This window comes from Labrus bergylta, chromosome 12 (genome assembly GCF_963930695.1).
Source record: "Labrus bergylta chromosome 12, fLabBer1.1, whole genome shotgun sequence".
Classification (NCBI taxonomy): Eukaryota; Metazoa; Chordata; class Actinopteri; order Labriformes; family Labridae; genus Labrus; species Labrus bergylta.
The window spans coordinates 15,209,150-15,226,067 of NC_089206.1; the positions used below are offsets into that span (position 1 = coordinate 15,209,150).

Here is a 16,918-nt window from a genome sequence, read left to right on the forward strand (position 1 = left end):
CTCCCATTAGATACAAATTAAGAGCGTGGGCGGCGTTGTGTGGGTAGTGCATATAGTGCACATGTGTCTTATGGAGTGTTTTTTTCCCTTAATAACTTCCAAACAAGTCCAATTAATTGGCCAACTGGGAAATGTACAGATTGGTACATAATCACATAATTTTCCCTCTGGAGTTATCTCTCACTCCGCCCCTTTTTTGTTTCCAAACAGTGGGGAATTAAAGTTTTTCGAGGTTTTTCATGCAGGTTTGTGCCGCAAACACGCTTCTGTGAGTGTGAACACCAGTTTTCCACGGCCACGCTGAACTTGCTAGTCTGAGCACCGTGCAGCTGTGACACACAGACGTGCACTTACTGGAAAGCCAGAGAAAACCGTTTTAGTTCATCAGGATGGAAAAGAGGAGTAACTGCATGATAACAGTGTGTGTGTGTGTGTGTGTGTGTGTGTGTGTCTGAGAGTCTGGTCTACTCACTGTCTGTGCAGACTGGGATTTGTTTTTTATCAGCAGACAGTCAGACCTTGTAGGTGTTCAGATAAGACATCATGTCCTAATATGGCTTGGTCAGTCTCACTCACCACCAGAGACTGTTTAGGCTTTCAACTTTTTGAACTACTCATCAATGGGTTTTTTTCCCCCGTCTTTTCCGTCTGTAGGTTCAGTGAAGTTGGACGGAAAGCCAATGGATAAATCTCGGTTAGCGGTGAAGACCTCTGGCCTTCAGCGCTCCTCTTCTGATGCTGGCAAAGACCACAGAAACGGCACCGGCGCTGGCGAGCAACGCAAACCTCCATCCGGCCTCGTCAGGCCCTCGACCGGAGGAAGCTTTGGCTTCAAGAAGCCGAACAATGCTAATGGCACAAACCACTCAAGCATGCCCGCTGTCACCAGTACAGGTGGCAGCTCCATACCCTGCAACTCTGCAACTGTGGGAAAGATTCCCAAATCGTCTGGTATTCCTGTCAAACCAGTGTGTGGTGGTAGCGGTGGAGGACGTAAGACAAGTCTAGATGTTTCAAACGGTGACCCGAGCGGTTTTCTCTCCCCAAATGCCAGGACATCTCTACAGTACCGTTCTCTGCCCCGCCCCGCCAAAACCAGCACCCTAACTCTAACCCGACCAAGCTCAGCCCGCCCCGTGAGCACCACCATCGACACAGGCTCAGGGCTTATCAAACCCTCCACTGTAACACCCCAGAGCTCAAGACTCAAAGAGCCCACCTCAGGACACGGTTCTGGGTCAGGGTTTAGTAAGGCGGGGGGCCGTGGGATCCTGAGCCCAGGTCCTGTCAATCAGACGGATAGGGAGAAGGAGAAAGAGAGGGCCAGAACTAAATCTGTAGCGTCTGACTCTGAATGTGGAGGCGGCTCTCTGAAGGGCAGCCCAGCTCAGACCCCGTCAGAGAACGGAGGGAAGCTGCAGGGGCTGAGACCCCCGAGCAGTGGCAAGAGCATGGATCTCCCCTCACCCAACACACACAGGTACCAGGGCTCATATCCGTACACCAACCAAATTTACCATTTCCTGGTATTTTGTCAAAATTTTGACCAAATTCCTAAATATGAAAATGCATTTGCTTTATCTTTGTTCCTCTTTGTCTAAAGGTTATCTGGAGTACGCAGTCTGGCTAAACCGCCATCCGGGCTGGACAAACTGCACTCCAGCAGTCTGGATATAGGAGTTCATGACTCCCTCCCACCTAAGATCCCACCGTACTCTAAGCTCCAGGACCTCGCCAGCTCCACGGGCCCCTGCCTGACCCCCAGCCCGGCCCCTTTACTCAATGTGAACTCTTCTTCCTGCTTCTCGAACACGGGAACCGGTTTGGGGCCCAGGCAGGTCTCTTCTTTGGGAGTTGAAGTAAGCGCAGGGAACACCTCTCCCCTTCTCTACCCTCGTCTGTCTGGGCTTCATCGCAGCATGGAGTCACTGCAGCTCCACATGAGTCTGGCCCCAGAGCCCAAGGAGAAGGACAGGGAGAGTTTGGTACGAGGCTATACCACCTTAGAGTCCCGAGACAAAGATAGACGAGAAGACAGAGGCCCTCCTGCCAGCTGGAGTTCTGGAAGTAAAGTCTCAATGTCTCTCATTGACAGGTGAGAGTAATCTCAACGAAACATCATCTTTAACACATATTTGCATATTTTTCTAAAACCAGCAAGCAACACTTAGTTTTAAGCAAAAGAGAATATGTGTCTTCAATATTTTGCATTACTGCTATGTAGCTCCACCTACTGGTCATCAGAAGAACAGCACCCATTGTGTTCATATGCAGTTCACTTTGTTCAATCAATCATTTCCCTCGCCACATGCAATGTGCAGATGAAAAGTTGTTTTAGTTGGCTTCATTCTGGAAAAGATGTCCCACTTTGTTGGACAGCCGTATCTTTGATGAAGAGAGGAAGAGTACCGTTTCACAAAAAGAAAAGAGATAAAAACACAAAAAAATAGATTTAATGTCTGGTCTTTCAGGATAAAAAAAAGCTTAATAACTGTCGTATATCAGAACCTCTGTACTATATATGGTTATATGAAATGTATGATAAGCTAAATATACAGAAGAAAGCCCAAAGGTTTGTTAAAAATAGTATTTCCGTTGTTAACTCACAAGCTTACGCAACCATTAGCATGCACTCCCACACACACACACATATACTGTTATTACTGCAGGCCTATTATCAGTGCTAAACGGGCCCCACTGACTGAAGTCATAATTATGGGCTGACACCAGTTGTCTGACAGTCATACTGTGCTTCTTTGTGCCTGCTGCCTGTTCTTGAGAGTTTAATAGCTCCCCAAAGCAGTGGTTTAATAATGACATTGTTGAATCTCCACAGCTCTCAGAGAGACAGAAACACGCTGCCAAAGAAAGGTTTGAGGTGAGTTGGGCCTGAAATACATACACACCCTTATGAACTGGATTTTCAGGCACAGATAGTTTCACACAATGTCACCAAAGTCCCTTTATTTCAAATACAAAGGTCCCATTGATAAGATCACCAGTTAATGGCAGGTGTGTTAATCCTCAGTTTTTATATAAATTGTAATCCAAAATATCCAGCTTTAATCCCCTGAATAAAGACTCACTGTGTTCTACTGAGGACATTTTGTGTCTCACTGAAAGATGTTGGTACTGAAGAAAACTCCCTTTTAACATTTAAAAACAGTACGTTAACATTCAGTGAATGGTTGATAACAAAGCGTTGAGCTTTTTAGCTGATTAAGGGTATTTCCAAATGTTCAATAATCTAGTTGTCAACAACTTGAACGCTATGCAGTGTAACTTCTTGCTGCTATATATCACAAATTATAAATGAAAATAAATTGTACACAATTGTAATGGCGCAAAATATGTTCTCAAATGAGCAGTTACACATGTTAAAAAACAAAACAAATGTACATTGATAAACAGGTACTTACATCTGCTTGTAGCTACATTGTGATGGCATGTTATAGGCCTATCCATAGTGATTTAAAGTTTCTCTATTTATCATTGGTACAGTATCTTTTTCCAGTATGCTCAATGGCTCTGTTCTCTTTTCTGTGTAGTTTCAGCAGTGTCTCTCAGATTGAGGACGAAGGGAAGGAGAAAGGAGAGAGGAGACACTCTCATACTATCCTCAGTATGACCGACTCCCTCAATCTCCCGCTGCTGTCCCCACCCACTTCCCTGCCCCGCACCTCAAAGACCAGCATGGGTGAGCATACCGTGTTATTTAAATCTATTCATGTGTTTGATTTAATTTCTGAAGTCTGTAACTTAACTTCAGTCGATCCCTCTGGTTTCTCACTAGTACCCAGCCCCATTGGCGGACCTCCGAGGATGACTCGATCCAACAGCATCCCAACACACGATGCCTCTCTGGAGCTGTACGGAGCATCTCCACTAGGCAGCACACTGTCGCTGGCTGAACGCCCCCGCAGCATGGGGATGGTTCGCTCTGGATCCTTCAGGGACAAGGAGCAAGACGAGGGTGAGCCCCAAATTAACTGCATATCTGTTAAATAATGTTCTATTAACTGTTGTTTTGCAACTTTTTAAAATGTATTTACGGTTACCTTTCCTCTCAATTTTTTGTCTTTTCAGTCCATGGGTCTGTACTCTCCCTGGCATCTAACGCCTCCTCCTGCTACTCTTCGGTGAGTGTAGGCGGCATGCAGACTCAGGTAGCTACAGCTCTGTGTGTGTGTGATGATGTGTACAGTGATGCTTTTCTTTGTTTTCACACTGAAAAAATAGTAGACACGAGAGGCAAGACTTTCTACCTTGGGTGGCCAAATACCTTATAAGTCTCCTTTCCTTGCATGTTCTCTCCTCTCGTCTCCTTTTCTCTTACCTAACATCTTGACTTTTACTCCCCCCTGCTTCCAAAGGCTGAGGAAAGGATTCAGGGAGAGGTGAGTGTGTCTTTTCCAGCTCTGCTCCTTCTCCCTCTCATTTACCGTCCTGTCATCCATCACTCTCATCCCCGTTGTTTGAGGGGGAACAAGTCTGTCATTCATCTCATGGGGAAAAAAACAACAAAAGACATCCCTTTAACTTGTGGCTTGTGTAAAGTCAGCATTTTTGTGCGCTACTAAACCATGTATTTTTTTCAAATAGTAAAAAACCTGTTTTTCTTCATAGCAAATCCGTAAACTGAGGAGGGAGCTGGAATCATCCCAGGAGAAAGTGTCTAACTTGACAACACAGCTGACAGCAAACGTACGTACTGTAACTCTGCTTATTTCTGCTCATCCATTTACATGACAGTTTTAATACACACAAAGACGCCTAACTCTCCTACAAAACATGCAAAATACTCAAAAAATAACATAATAAAACAGCAAAGCATGTGTGGACTGGGGACAACTGTATAAAAGACATGAAGATGCATTAAACTGGTAAAATGTACAATCAATGCTTACATACCATACTTGCAGTAATCTTATGCAACCTTCCCTCGGGGTATCTTATGTGAAGTAACCCCCTCCCCCTCCTACTGTGAACCCCGTCACATGTCACTCGTCTTTACAAACTGTCCAGCTCAACATGACATGTACCCTGAGGCAGAGGTAACTGATCCCCATAAAGACCCCATGACTGTTAAAGGCACAATGGCAGAGAAAGAGCAATGACAGCTTGTCTTTTTTTCTTCCTGCTTAAAGTATAAAACAAAACACACCGCACGGTGCATGACTTCATCAGAGTATGTTTTTGAACTAGATCATTGCTACTTGATCTTTTTTTTAAACATCACATTTAAGACATTTAGAACCCTGCTCCTTCATAATGATAAACCTGGGACCTGATGTTTGGTTTGAGTTGGTCACTTGCATGCAGTTTTAAAAGCAATTACTAAGCCACTGTTCAATATTACAGCTTTATATTGATCACCTGAAATACTGTATGTATGGAGTTGGTGCTAACACCTGGTTGAGACAGAAAGTTTATAGCAACGGGCTAATCATTTGTTGTCCGCTCTTTTTATTGGATCGGTCAACATTAACAACAATATTAAACGCTCTCTCTTACACAAGCTCTCTATTTTTCACACAAGGTGAGAAGTTTGTCCTTCATTCAAACTAGGAAAGAGACCCACAGAGAGAGATTTATACTTTTAAACTCTAGCATGTCAGTCATACATCATTTCTGTGCCGCCTCAGCATATTTGCTATCCATGAGGGAGACTGAATAATGTTAAACTCCTCCTGAACCTCTCCCAGAGCTACTTAGCTGCAGAACCAACACACACACATAGACACACACTCACGCCCTTTCTCTGCAAGGTTGTCCCTGTACCACCACCCTGTCAGTTTTTCCGTTGGTCCAACTGCAGCAGTGCAGCACAGGGATTACTCATAGCTCGATGCAGCACGCATCAATCAAGTGTTTTCTTTGTCTTTGTCATTTTGCGTGCATGCGTGCCTGTGTCTGTGTGTGTGTGTGTGTGTGTGTGTGTGTGTGTGTGTGTGTGTGTGTGTGTGTGTGTGTGTGTGTGTGTGTGTGTGTGTGTGTGTGTGTGTGTGTGTGTGTGTGTGTGTGTGTGTGTGTGTGTGTGTGCGTGTGCGTATTCTTCCCCTGAGAGGTTTTTTCATTCAGTGTGACCTTATTACGTGAGGGCAGTGAATATGCAAAACAGATGCTAGGATCACAACAGTGTGCTGGATTAATGACTGGGCTGACTCCATTAGTTTACTGTATTAATGTATTCTATAAAGGAGATTGGGAAAGTAATTTTCCCTTCCTGATGGTGTCCAAAGTGTGTGTGTGTGTGTGTGTGTGTGTGTGTGTGTGTGTGTGTGTGAGGGAGAGATTAGGGAGGAGATGAATTTTCCACAGGAGACGTCCTGTTCAGCCTTTGTGTGTTATTCAGGGAGAAAAGTGACTGCAATATGGATGTACACTTCTAGTTCCATTAGTCTCTGAACACTTCATCAGTGTCTAAACGATGATCTGTCAAATACCAGTTATATAAATATCACACATTGAATCCTGTTATACGTATTCTGCTTTCATAAAAGTTGCTTTTGTCTTTCCTCCTTCCAAACAGGCAAATCTGGTGGCTGCCTTTGAGCAAAGCTTGGCACTGATGACGACTCGTCTGCAGAGTCTGTCAGTAAGCCATGATCAGAAGGTAACATCACATCCTCACATTTCCTTTTAACTTCATTTCATTCCATTTATTTATCTGATTCAGGACATCGCTAACAGGGCATGGATCACAAAAACAGAGCGTACAATATTTACCAAACGTAGCCCACGGCAGATTACGACAAATGTAACTTTAACAAAGGAGAGACGTTCTTCAAAAAGGCAAATAGAAATAACTGTTTACATCTCTGATAGTCATAAAATCATTTTTAAAATTGGTTGGAAGTTTAAATAATATCTTGGCAACAACCTTTCCCTGTAGTGCATTCATAATGCTTACATTCTTACATTTTATTTTAAAAAAAACACTCATCTTCCTGGTAGTTGTCATACAAAGATTGAACATTTTTCTGATTTCTATCCATATTTATTTAAAGGCCCCTAGTCCACCTAGTGCTTTTTCCAGGCAGAGAAATGCTGGCTATGCACGTTTGTACGCTGAAAGAAAACTTAAGCGATTGGAGCAGCCGCACAAAAATGCGCAGCGCTCGGAAAAAGACGCTCTCCTTGTCCTGCCTTCTGCTGCAAACGCTCTATGCTCATTGAAAACAATTGAAAAAGAAGCTGGCGCTCAGAAAAAAAACCTGCTTTGTGGACACAAGCCCTAAGCCTGCATTCACACAACTCTTATACTTGGTGCAGTCCGTCTTATAGTCAAAAAACTAAGTGGGGGGCAGAGTTGTGCTAACACACAGCAAGGTGACTTTGATCACAGCCTGGAGAGACGAGCTAGATGTAGGTTAGAGGCCCAGGCTGCTGTCCCTCAGGGTTACTTAGTGCCCAGAGTGCAAACAGCTTGCACGTGCACTCACACCAAACATTACATTCCAGCATTCTTCAGCTTTTGTACGTGCATTGGTGTGAGAGAATTGATCAGTGCTCTAGGCGATGTTCAGTGTGGGTATAAATGTGAGGAGTCACTCTCAGTGCTTCATGCCTTACTGCTCTCTCTGAAAGGCCCGTCTAGACCCTCCAGAGAAAAAAAAACCTCTTTGTTGTGTGTGCCAGCGCACTGACCTGAGCAGCTCCGCCTGGAGCACAGGCTCTTTAACTTTGAGGAGACGGGTCGGGTAGCTCCATTTAGAGAGGCGTGCAATCGACTTTAACACACAACAAGCAGCACAGAGAGAGAGACCGTTGTTCAGAAGTCTTTGTCCTTTTGAACTGTTAACATCACGAGGGAGCCTGCCAGGTGTTTGAGATCATAGTGCTGGTTTAAAATGTAGTACTGGATTAAATCATCAAATTGAAACTGTTCCTGTTTATTCTGGATATTCAAAAACAGACATTTTAAAAAGGTTTGAAAAATCATAAAGTCTAACCAATCAAAGAGTACAATGTATGATATCAGGCTACATCACCATACTCTGAGATTGAGCAATAGAAATTCATTAAAATGATATACTTGTGTGTGGTTCACTAGAGCAAGTAAGTGGTAGAAATATATACAAAAAACTGCTTGGATTATTTAAAAAAAAAAAAAAAATGGAGGAGGGTAAAACTGTAATATCTGAATTTTAAAACGGATTAATCTAATCCAAATCGCTGTCATTTATCAAATGCCTGTGTAGGACACAGAGCTGATTGACCTGAGGGAGACCATCGAGTCCCTGAGATTCAAGAATGAAGAAGCCCAGGCTGTCATACACGGAGCCTTGAACAACCCAGATAACATGAAAGGTTTGGAGTTTGACCTGTTGATGCTTCTTCTGCGTCTCTTCATGTTTGCATGTCTTGATGTCCCGTTTCCTCGTTTAACAGACGTGCGAATTCGGCGCCAGAACTCGTGCGAGAGCATCTCCAGTCTCAACAGCCTGACCAGCATGTCCAGTATGGGCAGCTTGAAGGACCAAGATGCCAAGAAGAAGAAGAAGAAGAGCTGGGTAAGAAAGCACCTTGCATTATTCTGAGCCAAAGATTTTCCTCTCTCAACCTGGTCTGTTAATAACACAAACTCGACAACAGCAAGTGTGACCAGCCTCTCCCTCCTCTGTGTTGTGTTATTTTTCTGTTGTAGGTCTTTGAGGTAAGTGCAGATATTGTGTACCAAATTAAACCTCTATAATTTTCTATAATACAGCATGATGGACCATCCATACTTTTTTCAAGTACCCTCCATCTCTGCTCATGACCACTGATAGACTCTTGTATGAATATTTGATGTAAATGGATTTTATAATTGGGTTAGAGTGGCAATCAGCAGACATGTTGTCTGTTTTTAATAAAAGCTTATAAAATGCCATGTTTCTCCTCATTTACATCATGCATTATTGTTTTTTGTCCCGATCTAAAATCGTGTAAAGTCTTACTACGTAACCCCAACCCACCCAGCCGATCTTTAAAAACCTGACATTAACTTTGACTAATTTGCAGAAAACATCAGAAAGCTTGAAGGGATATTTTGTCATTTTTGGGAAAATAAAACATCATGTATTATTTTTCATGCAAAAGTTTTGACCAGTCTTATGTTGATGTATTGATAGTTTGTCTATCAACAATGTGTTCGCTTACATTAGCGAAAAAGAGCAGAAATTGGGAAACAGCCAGCTCCCAACATCATTTCTAAAAAAGTCCTTCACAGTCTCCTCGTTTCACTTGTGGCAAGAAAGCAAACCAGTGTTTCTCAAGATGACAAACTGCTCCTCCAATGTTTGGCATGTGTCAAAGTCAAAATCCCAACGCCTTCTTTTCTACCTCTGAGTAACAAATGCAGCTTTAAATAAGAAGTTCAACTTTTGTCTCTCTAGCTGAGGAGCTCCTTCAACAAGGCATTCAGCATCAAGAAAGGCTCCAAAACATACTCAGACATTGAGGAAATCGCCACTCCTGACTCCTCGGCTCCTAACTCTCCAAAGATGCTCCATGAGGGAGGCGAAGGAGAAGAAAACCTGTCCTCGTCTCTGAAGACCTCGGCTTCTGCCACCTCCTCTGTGTAAGTACACAAACACTTCACTCAAGCTCTCAGATACAGAAAGTTCAGTTTCAAACTCACATTCAGGCAACTTTGTTTATCCCAAAGGCCAACTTGGTTCCTACAGTCTACCCAGACCATACATACATTTACAGATAAACGGCAGACGTACAGACACGAGACAATAAATAAATCAGTACATGCACACTGTCACCACCGTGTGGCCCCACAAACAACAACACACGAGAGAGCAAGGCAAGGATAGAAATAAACAGTTAAAGTGTAAAACAATAAATGAATTGATAAATAAGGCAGTCTAAGATGTGTTGCACTTTACATTTTAGGACTACATTCAGAGAATGAATGTACAGGCTGCAGCCAAAAGGGATCACATTTATAAACCACTGTGTGGTTAAACACAAGAACTGTACAATAATACAAAGAAGTTTTTCATTCCAAGTGACTCCTGTCTCGGTTTAACAGCCTGATGGCAGCGGGAATTAACCATTTAGAAGAGCAGATTGTTTTCCTCGGGCCTCAGGGTGTTACCTTGAAGTCCACTTAAGTTTGCATAGGTGTCTGGTTCTGATGAGTGAATCCTGCCCCCTCAGGATCATGGAGAGTACAGAAGAAGGAGACAATGATGAAGCAGTATCAGACTTACGCTCAGAACTCTGGGTGAAAGAGAGAGAGCTGACAGACATCAGACTGGAGGCCTTGAGCTCTGCACATCAGCTGGAGCAGCTTAGAGAAGCCATGAACAACATGGAGGTTTGCTTTTCATGTTACTGCATTTTCACCACAGTACAATCACTAAGTATATCAAAAATACACGTGTTATTATCATTTAAATGTAACATTTGTTACTGTCTGTGCACCAGTCAACAGTTGAGAATCTGAAGCAGGAGAATGACAATTTAAAAACAGGAAGTCAGCCTCAACTCCCCGGCTCTGGCCCCACCTCCTCCACCTCCCAGCCCTCAGGCCTGGCCTCTCTGCTGGGACCCTCACTGAGGCAGCCCATGAGCATGTCCCTCAACAAATCCTTCAGCCTCAGCCTGAATGACTGTAAAGATCCAGGTAAAAGAAAAACAAGGAATTTCACTGAAAATAAAATCACTCACAAGAACAAAGAACGTAATATTTCTAAACTCTTTTCATCCCTTCTTTTTTTTTTTTTCTCTTTCAGACTTGTCTCCTGTTGAGACGTTAAGTCTGTCTTCCCAGATGGATGAGGTGTGTGTACGAGTACTGGTCAGCATTGGAGATCAAGCACCGGTAAGCACAGAACACCTTCAATGGCCACAATAACTAATAATGTAAGACAAACAGCAGAGCGATAAAACTCCTGTTCCCTCTGTTTGTCTCTACAGGACAGTAAGCAGCAGCAGGATTTCTACCTGGGCTCCCTGCTGGTCAGTGCAAGGACTGACTGGGCCTGCCTGGACTCTCTCATAGTTAAGACCTTTAAGGTAAGTAAATGCTTGTCCTTTTTTCTTCTTCTAAACAAACAGTAAATCTTTGTTAGAACTTGTTTTCTTGTTTGTTTTTTTTACCAGGACTATCTGACTCAAGTGGACCCTACATCCAGCCTGGGTCTGTCAAGTGATTCCCTTCTCAAGTACCAGCTGACACAGGGCGGCCAGAGGGTGATGGGAGGAGAAAAACCTCAAACCTCACCGTATCGTTGTCTCGGCAGTGGTGCAGCTCGAATTTTTGTCAACCTGAAAGGTAAGTGAGTTTCCTCAACTGATCATAGAATTCAAACTAGAAACGTTTATAATTCACAATTATGACAATCAGTTTTCATTAGAAATGGTTTCCTTTGATTATTTTTCTATTTTTTTTTAAGATAATGTTTTGGGGCTTTTAGCCTTTCTTGGATATGACAGATGATAGAGTAGGAAACCAGAGAGAGAGAGAGAGAGAGAGAGAAGGGAATGACAAGGGGGGAAGGGAGCCCCAGGCCAGACTTGAACCAGCCTGTGGCCTCCAAGCTGCCTGCTTGGAGGACTGTAGTCTCTGTACATGGGACCATCTGTGCCCCAGAATTGGTTTCCTAACTTCTTGGAAGCAACTTTTCTTAGATTATTTTATTGCACTGTAATGCCAATTTCTCACTTGTTTGAAAGAGATGTTTGTTGCTCTCATTTAAAGAAACAATGATCAGTTATGCAGCTGCAAACAAGTTTGATTGAAGACAATGTCAGAGACTCTAAAACACCCTGTGATGATAACTCAATTTAACAAAGAGTTAAAGGAAACACTTTTAGTTATGGATTGCTTCCCTCAAGCAAGACTACATTTTTCACCCTAAGTGAAACTTTATAACGCAAACCAACATTTAAAACTCCCTTTGATTTATTGTTGAGTACTTATAATTCACAAAGGGCTAAACCATCAGCATCTCCATGTTCCTAACACACTGTCATAAGTATTCTGTAATAAATAATGTATAAACCTAAATGGCTCTCCTCTTTCTCTCTCATGTGTCTGCCTCTCTCCAGGTCTCAGAGAGAAATGTGTCGACTCTCTGGTGTTTGAGACTCTGATTCCTAAGCCGATGATGCAGCACTACATCAGCCTGCTGCTGAAGCACCGGCGTCTGGTTCTGTCTGGCCCCAGCGGGACGGGAAAATCTTACCTAGCCCAGCGCCTAGCCCACTACCTCCTGCAGCGCAGCCAGAGCGACTCGTCTGAGGCCGACCATGAGCCATGTCTAGTAGGTCGCAGCACTGCCGTCACCTTCAACATGCATCGTCAGACGCAGAAGGTAAGATATCAATCAATGTCATCCAGTTAACTTTGATACACATATATATGGATTTAGACGCCCTAAAAAAAAAATCCCCTTTTTTCCTCTAACAGGAGTTGCAGTTGTATCTGTCCGATCTAGCCAATCAGATTGACAGGGACAGCGGAGGAGAGTTGCCGCTGGTTGTTTTGATAGATGACATTAGTGACTCAGCGGCTATTACTGAGCTTGTTAATGGAGCACTCACCTGCAAGTATCACAAATGGTGAGTTACTTCAAACAGCTTCTCTCTTTCACTTAAGAGATCAAATAAGATTTTGTGTTTGAAAGTACACACTGTAATTCCCTCTTTTTGCGTGTCAGTCCTTACATCATTGGAACGTCAAATCAGCCTGTGAAGATGTTGTCTAACCATGGACTGCACCTTAGCTTCAGGTAAGCACAACGCCTGAAAATATTCACGATACCTCCTCATCTGTTAGTCTAATAACAAGGAGAAGTACAGCTTCATAGAGAATATAAGTCAGATTTCTTGCATATGAACACAGGATGGTGGTGTTCTCCAACAACGTGGAACCAGCAAATGGGTTCCTTCTGAGGTACCTGCATCGTAAAGCTACGGAGGCCTACCAGGAGAAGGAGCAGGATTCCGCATGCCACCAGGCCCTCCTACGCGTACTGGACTGGGTCCCTCAGCTCTGGTACCACCTGCACGCCTTCCTGGAGAAACACAGCACTTCAGACTTCCTCATAGGTGAGAGACAGTGGACAGACAATAAGAGGTTAATTAGATCTGGAGCTGTAGTTGATTTAACTGAGATATCTCCTCCCTCAGGTCCTTGCTTCTTCCTGTCGTGTCCTGTTTCAGTGGCAGAGTTCAGTCAGTGGTTCATTGACCTTTGGAACCACTCCATCATACCGTACCTGCAGGAGGGATCCAAAGACGGCATCAAGGTGAACATCTCTAGCAGCCCTGGAAATAAGTTAACTCCTTAACCTCTTTGTTGTTGTTTATTTACAATATATCTGTCCTCTCAGGTGCATGGGCATAAGGCAGTTTGGGAGGATCCAGTGGAGTGGGTTAGAGGGACCCTCCCGTGGCCAAATGCACAGCAGGATCAGTCCAAGCTCTTCCATCTACCTCCCCCTAGCATAGGTCCACCCAGTGAGGAGAAGAAGCCCCCCAAAGACACACCTCCACCCAGCACACTGGAGTCAGACCCACTGGTGAGTGTGAAGGTCTTTAAACAGGTTTTACATTATCTTATTATATCATATTGTATTTTCCTCGAGGCATTCCTGCTCAGAGGCTTATAAAACAGGGGAAAGGGAATTCTCAACAAAAAAAAAAACTATTACACCTGATCTATAAATGCAGACCAAGCAAACTGTGTCTGAAGGTTTCATGTATCATCTTGGTGTAAACACCACAAAAACCATTCACAAAGAGGATAAGACAGTATAGTAAGTGGGAAAGAGATGAAAACACAAATTCAAACCTGTTTTCTGATTAGAGCTCAGCATCGTACATACTTTGAAAAGGTAGGGTTTCAGTTTCCAGACTCTTATTGGCTCACAGTCGGTCAATCAAAGTGTCTTCCCTTTAAACATTAAGTGTGACAAGCTTAAGAGAAGAAGAATAAACCAGCTCTAATGAAGCAGCACTTTATGCAGATAAACTGCGGCTGGGCTTATACAACTAAAATGTTATCCAGCTACACTGAAAAGTTGAGCAGATGCAAATGGCGCCCCTGATGGTCAAAGGAAACATTACTATTTTCTACACAAAAGTGCAAAAGTCAGTCTTATCAAGAAACAACTTGAAGGTGTCTCCTTTGGTTCTAAATACTTTAGAAGAAAAAGTAATGATCTTACATTCTAATAACTGAATTATAAAGCATATCCACACGTATCTCATAATCTGAAGTTAAGCTCATTCTTCCTCTCTGTCTCTCCTGCGGCCCGCAGATGGCCATGCTGCTGAAGCTCCAGGAATCTGCGAACTACATCGAGTCTCCGGAGCGGGAGGGTTGCCTGGATCCCACTCTGCAGGCGACACTCTGAGGAGAACGTCACTCATGAACTGTCAGTCAAGCTATGGAACTATGAACTCTTGATAAAAGCCTACACAGCTGGTGCGGTCCCAAAGAGACTTGAAAGACTTGATAGTTAACTCTACTGTGTGCTCAGTGAGCAGCAAAGCTAAGTGTAAAGGATCTGCAGAGAGATTATGGACAAGGGGTTTTCTCTGCCCTGCTATCGGGACTTTGAGAAGATAAATTAAGTGCTTTCATAGGAAGCTGTGATGATCACGCCAGGGGAAGATTTCTCTGCTCTCTTTATTCTGCAGATGGGTTGTTGTTCAATCTGCAAGTGCATGGTGACCTAAATTGTATGATGCAAAATATTACATATAATCCTGTTGATCCTGACCCGTTCTTTCCCCTTCTTAATGTTCTTTTTATTCTTGGCCAAAACTTTCCCAAACAACTTCTGGTGCTTACTTTACTGGTGTTTCTTTGTAAGGTGCATGCTCTGTTTCAAAAGTAATTCCTCAGAAGTGGGACCATCACTCGACAAACAGCCAAAAATGCACTTTATTTTTTACTCATGGTCATTGGATTTAAGAGGGCTGTGTCAGTGAGTGTGTATCAAACAGGGGGATGAGCAGTTTGGTCAAATCGTGCAGTTCATCAGAACCTCCACTAGGAGGCAGCATCTTGCTTTTCCTGCCTCTCCTGCTGTGCTATATCTGACTATCAAAGGTGCTCAGTAGGCAATATATAACACACATTTGGCATCACAACCATGAAAATGGCCTTGAATGTTTGTTTTCTTTCTTTGCAGTTCAGCCATTGTGTCAACCGTGGGTCAGATTTCAAAGCTGCAAGAGCAAACATGCATGGGTAAAAAAAAATGAATGGAATCAGTGTTAGGATCAGACTGTGAAGAAAATAATGGACTCAGTAGTCACTGTAATAAATACTCCTACAGTAAGTCAACACACAGGAAAACAATAATGCTTGTTAATCCAGTCTGCCAAAACCGGCTGACCATTTCTGGCTATGCTTGTGTGTATTAGATATCGGTTTCAACACACATAATTCTTTGTGATAGATAAAGACGCAGCTTTGAAAATCTTGATTTTGTAGAATTTTATACTGAGTCACCGTCAAATATCGTCTGTACACATCAACTACCGCCTATAGAATACCTAACATCATCAACAGGAGTTTTAGATGTGTCGTCACTGTTTCAATCATTTCACACTCATCTAATCAAAAAGAGAAAGTGGAAAACTTCGCTAGGAGAAAAACCGTTAAAAAAAAGACACCCATTTATCTCCTCATTGCATTTGCTTTTGATATCTTTGATAACATTTCTTACAGTGTAGGTCTTGTTTTCCTCCTCACTCTTTTCAAAGTTACTGTCAGAGTAAGGGCTGGGGGTATGGAAGGTTGAAACTCATCTTTAAGTGGCTTCCTCATGTTCCTTCCTTTCATTTGTTTGCACATAATATATGTTAGAGTACTAGATGACAGAGAGTATTTATTGCTCATATCTTTGACTGTTCTTTGAATGAAGGAGAAGGCTTAAAAAAAGACATGATGTAGTCGAGATATTCTGAAACCTCTCAGCCCTGACCCCTTCACCCTGAAGTACCTCAGACTGCCATACTTTTCCAAACAGGGTGCTGGTGTAAAGTAGAGACATGATGCCTACTTGTTACTGTGCCTGAAACACAATTTGGCCTGCTTTGAGCTGCTTTAATGTACCACATTGAGGCCTCCATTTAGAGGAAACATCATCACTTCCTCTCACCTACTCTGATGTCACTTTAATGTCCGCACTTTGATGCCCAGATTGAGTAGGAAAGTGGGTTTTTAATTGTGACCTCTGGTGATGAGCTGTTAGCTCAGGTGATGTTTGTGTAGATAAGAATGTGGGCTGCCTCTGAACGGTTTGTTACCATTTTTAAACTGAAGTGTGTAAGACATGTCATATTTTTGAGCAGTTCACAGAGTTGGAAGCAGATGTGATGTTAATGCAGGTATCCTTAATGTGTTTCCCAAAGTTATGTTTCATTGGACCTACCACACTTAACCTTATCATGGGAGGGATTTTTTAATAACTGGATATCTTCCTCTTATTCATTTTTAAGAGCAGAATTTTGTTTTTGTTTTTCTTATGCAAATATTTGTAAAGGTTCTTTTTCTCTTTTGTACATGACATCACTATTGTAAACATTGTAAATAGTCACTGCATCTGCGACAACAATCATTAAACATGTCTATATCTAGATCTGAGAGAAGGCGTTGTACAGTACCTGTATGCGGAAAACAGGTATCCTCCGTGGATTTATTGTCTTCCTCCCGTAGGAAGGAGCACTTGGCTTAGGAGGAGGCCTAAGAAAGGATTTATGGCATGTCTCTGTAACCACATTAAATCCCATATGTCTAACATTGAGCTAAGGACACAATAAAGTCATGCCATTCTTCACTCCACTACCTGTCTCGGCTCTCTGTTAAAATAATTGTTATCCACTAGAGGGCGCTAATGCTTGGGTTTATACGCATTTATTAGGCTGTGTAACCATTGTATCTGCATTTTTTTTGTGT

At 42.8% G+C, this 16,918-nt stretch overlaps 1 protein-coding gene across 9 annotated transcripts in view; it reads left to right on the forward strand.

Annotated features, from left to right (window-relative positions):
* LOC109984890 (neuron navigator 1-like) overlaps positions 1-16,804 on the forward strand; it is an 81,336-nt gene extending 64,532 nt beyond the window's left edge. For 2 of the 9 annotated variants that reach the window (XM_065961594.1, XM_065961602.1), the window contains 23 exons: positions 655-1,480; positions 1,604-2,095; positions 2,837-2,878; positions 3,549-3,697; positions 3,794-3,973; positions 4,087-4,166; positions 4,374-4,397; positions 4,627-4,704; positions 6,533-6,616; positions 8,205-8,516; positions 9,381-9,565; positions 10,156-10,315; positions 10,426-10,624; positions 10,734-10,822; positions 10,918-11,016; positions 11,104-11,275; positions 12,052-12,317; positions 12,413-12,564; positions 12,663-12,734; positions 12,848-13,053; positions 13,135-13,253; positions 13,338-13,526; positions 14,268-16,804. In XM_065961594.1, coding sequence (XP_065817666.1) covers positions 655-1,480; positions 1,604-2,095; positions 2,837-2,878; positions 3,549-3,697; positions 3,794-3,973; positions 4,087-4,166; positions 4,374-4,397; positions 4,627-4,704; positions 6,533-6,616; positions 8,205-8,516; positions 9,381-9,565; positions 10,156-10,315; positions 10,426-10,624; positions 10,734-10,822; positions 10,918-11,016; positions 11,104-11,275; positions 12,052-12,317; positions 12,413-12,564; positions 12,663-12,734; positions 12,848-13,053; positions 13,135-13,253; positions 13,338-13,526; positions 14,268-14,363 — 4,271 coding nt within the window. In that variant the 3' untranslated portion in view covers positions 14,364-16,804. The remainder of the gene's footprint in view (positions 1-654; positions 1,481-1,603; positions 2,096-2,836; positions 2,879-3,548; positions 3,698-3,793; positions 3,974-4,086; positions 4,167-4,373; positions 4,398-4,626; positions 4,705-6,532; positions 6,617-8,204; positions 8,517-9,380; positions 9,566-10,155; positions 10,316-10,425; positions 10,625-10,733; positions 10,823-10,917; positions 11,017-11,103; positions 11,276-12,051; positions 12,318-12,412; positions 12,565-12,662; positions 12,735-12,847; positions 13,054-13,134; positions 13,254-13,337; positions 13,527-14,267) is intronic. The other 7 variants (XM_065961598.1, XM_065961600.1, XM_065961599.1 and 4 more) reach the window with 7 other exon arrangements.
* Positions 16,805-16,918: the final 114 nt, after the last annotated feature.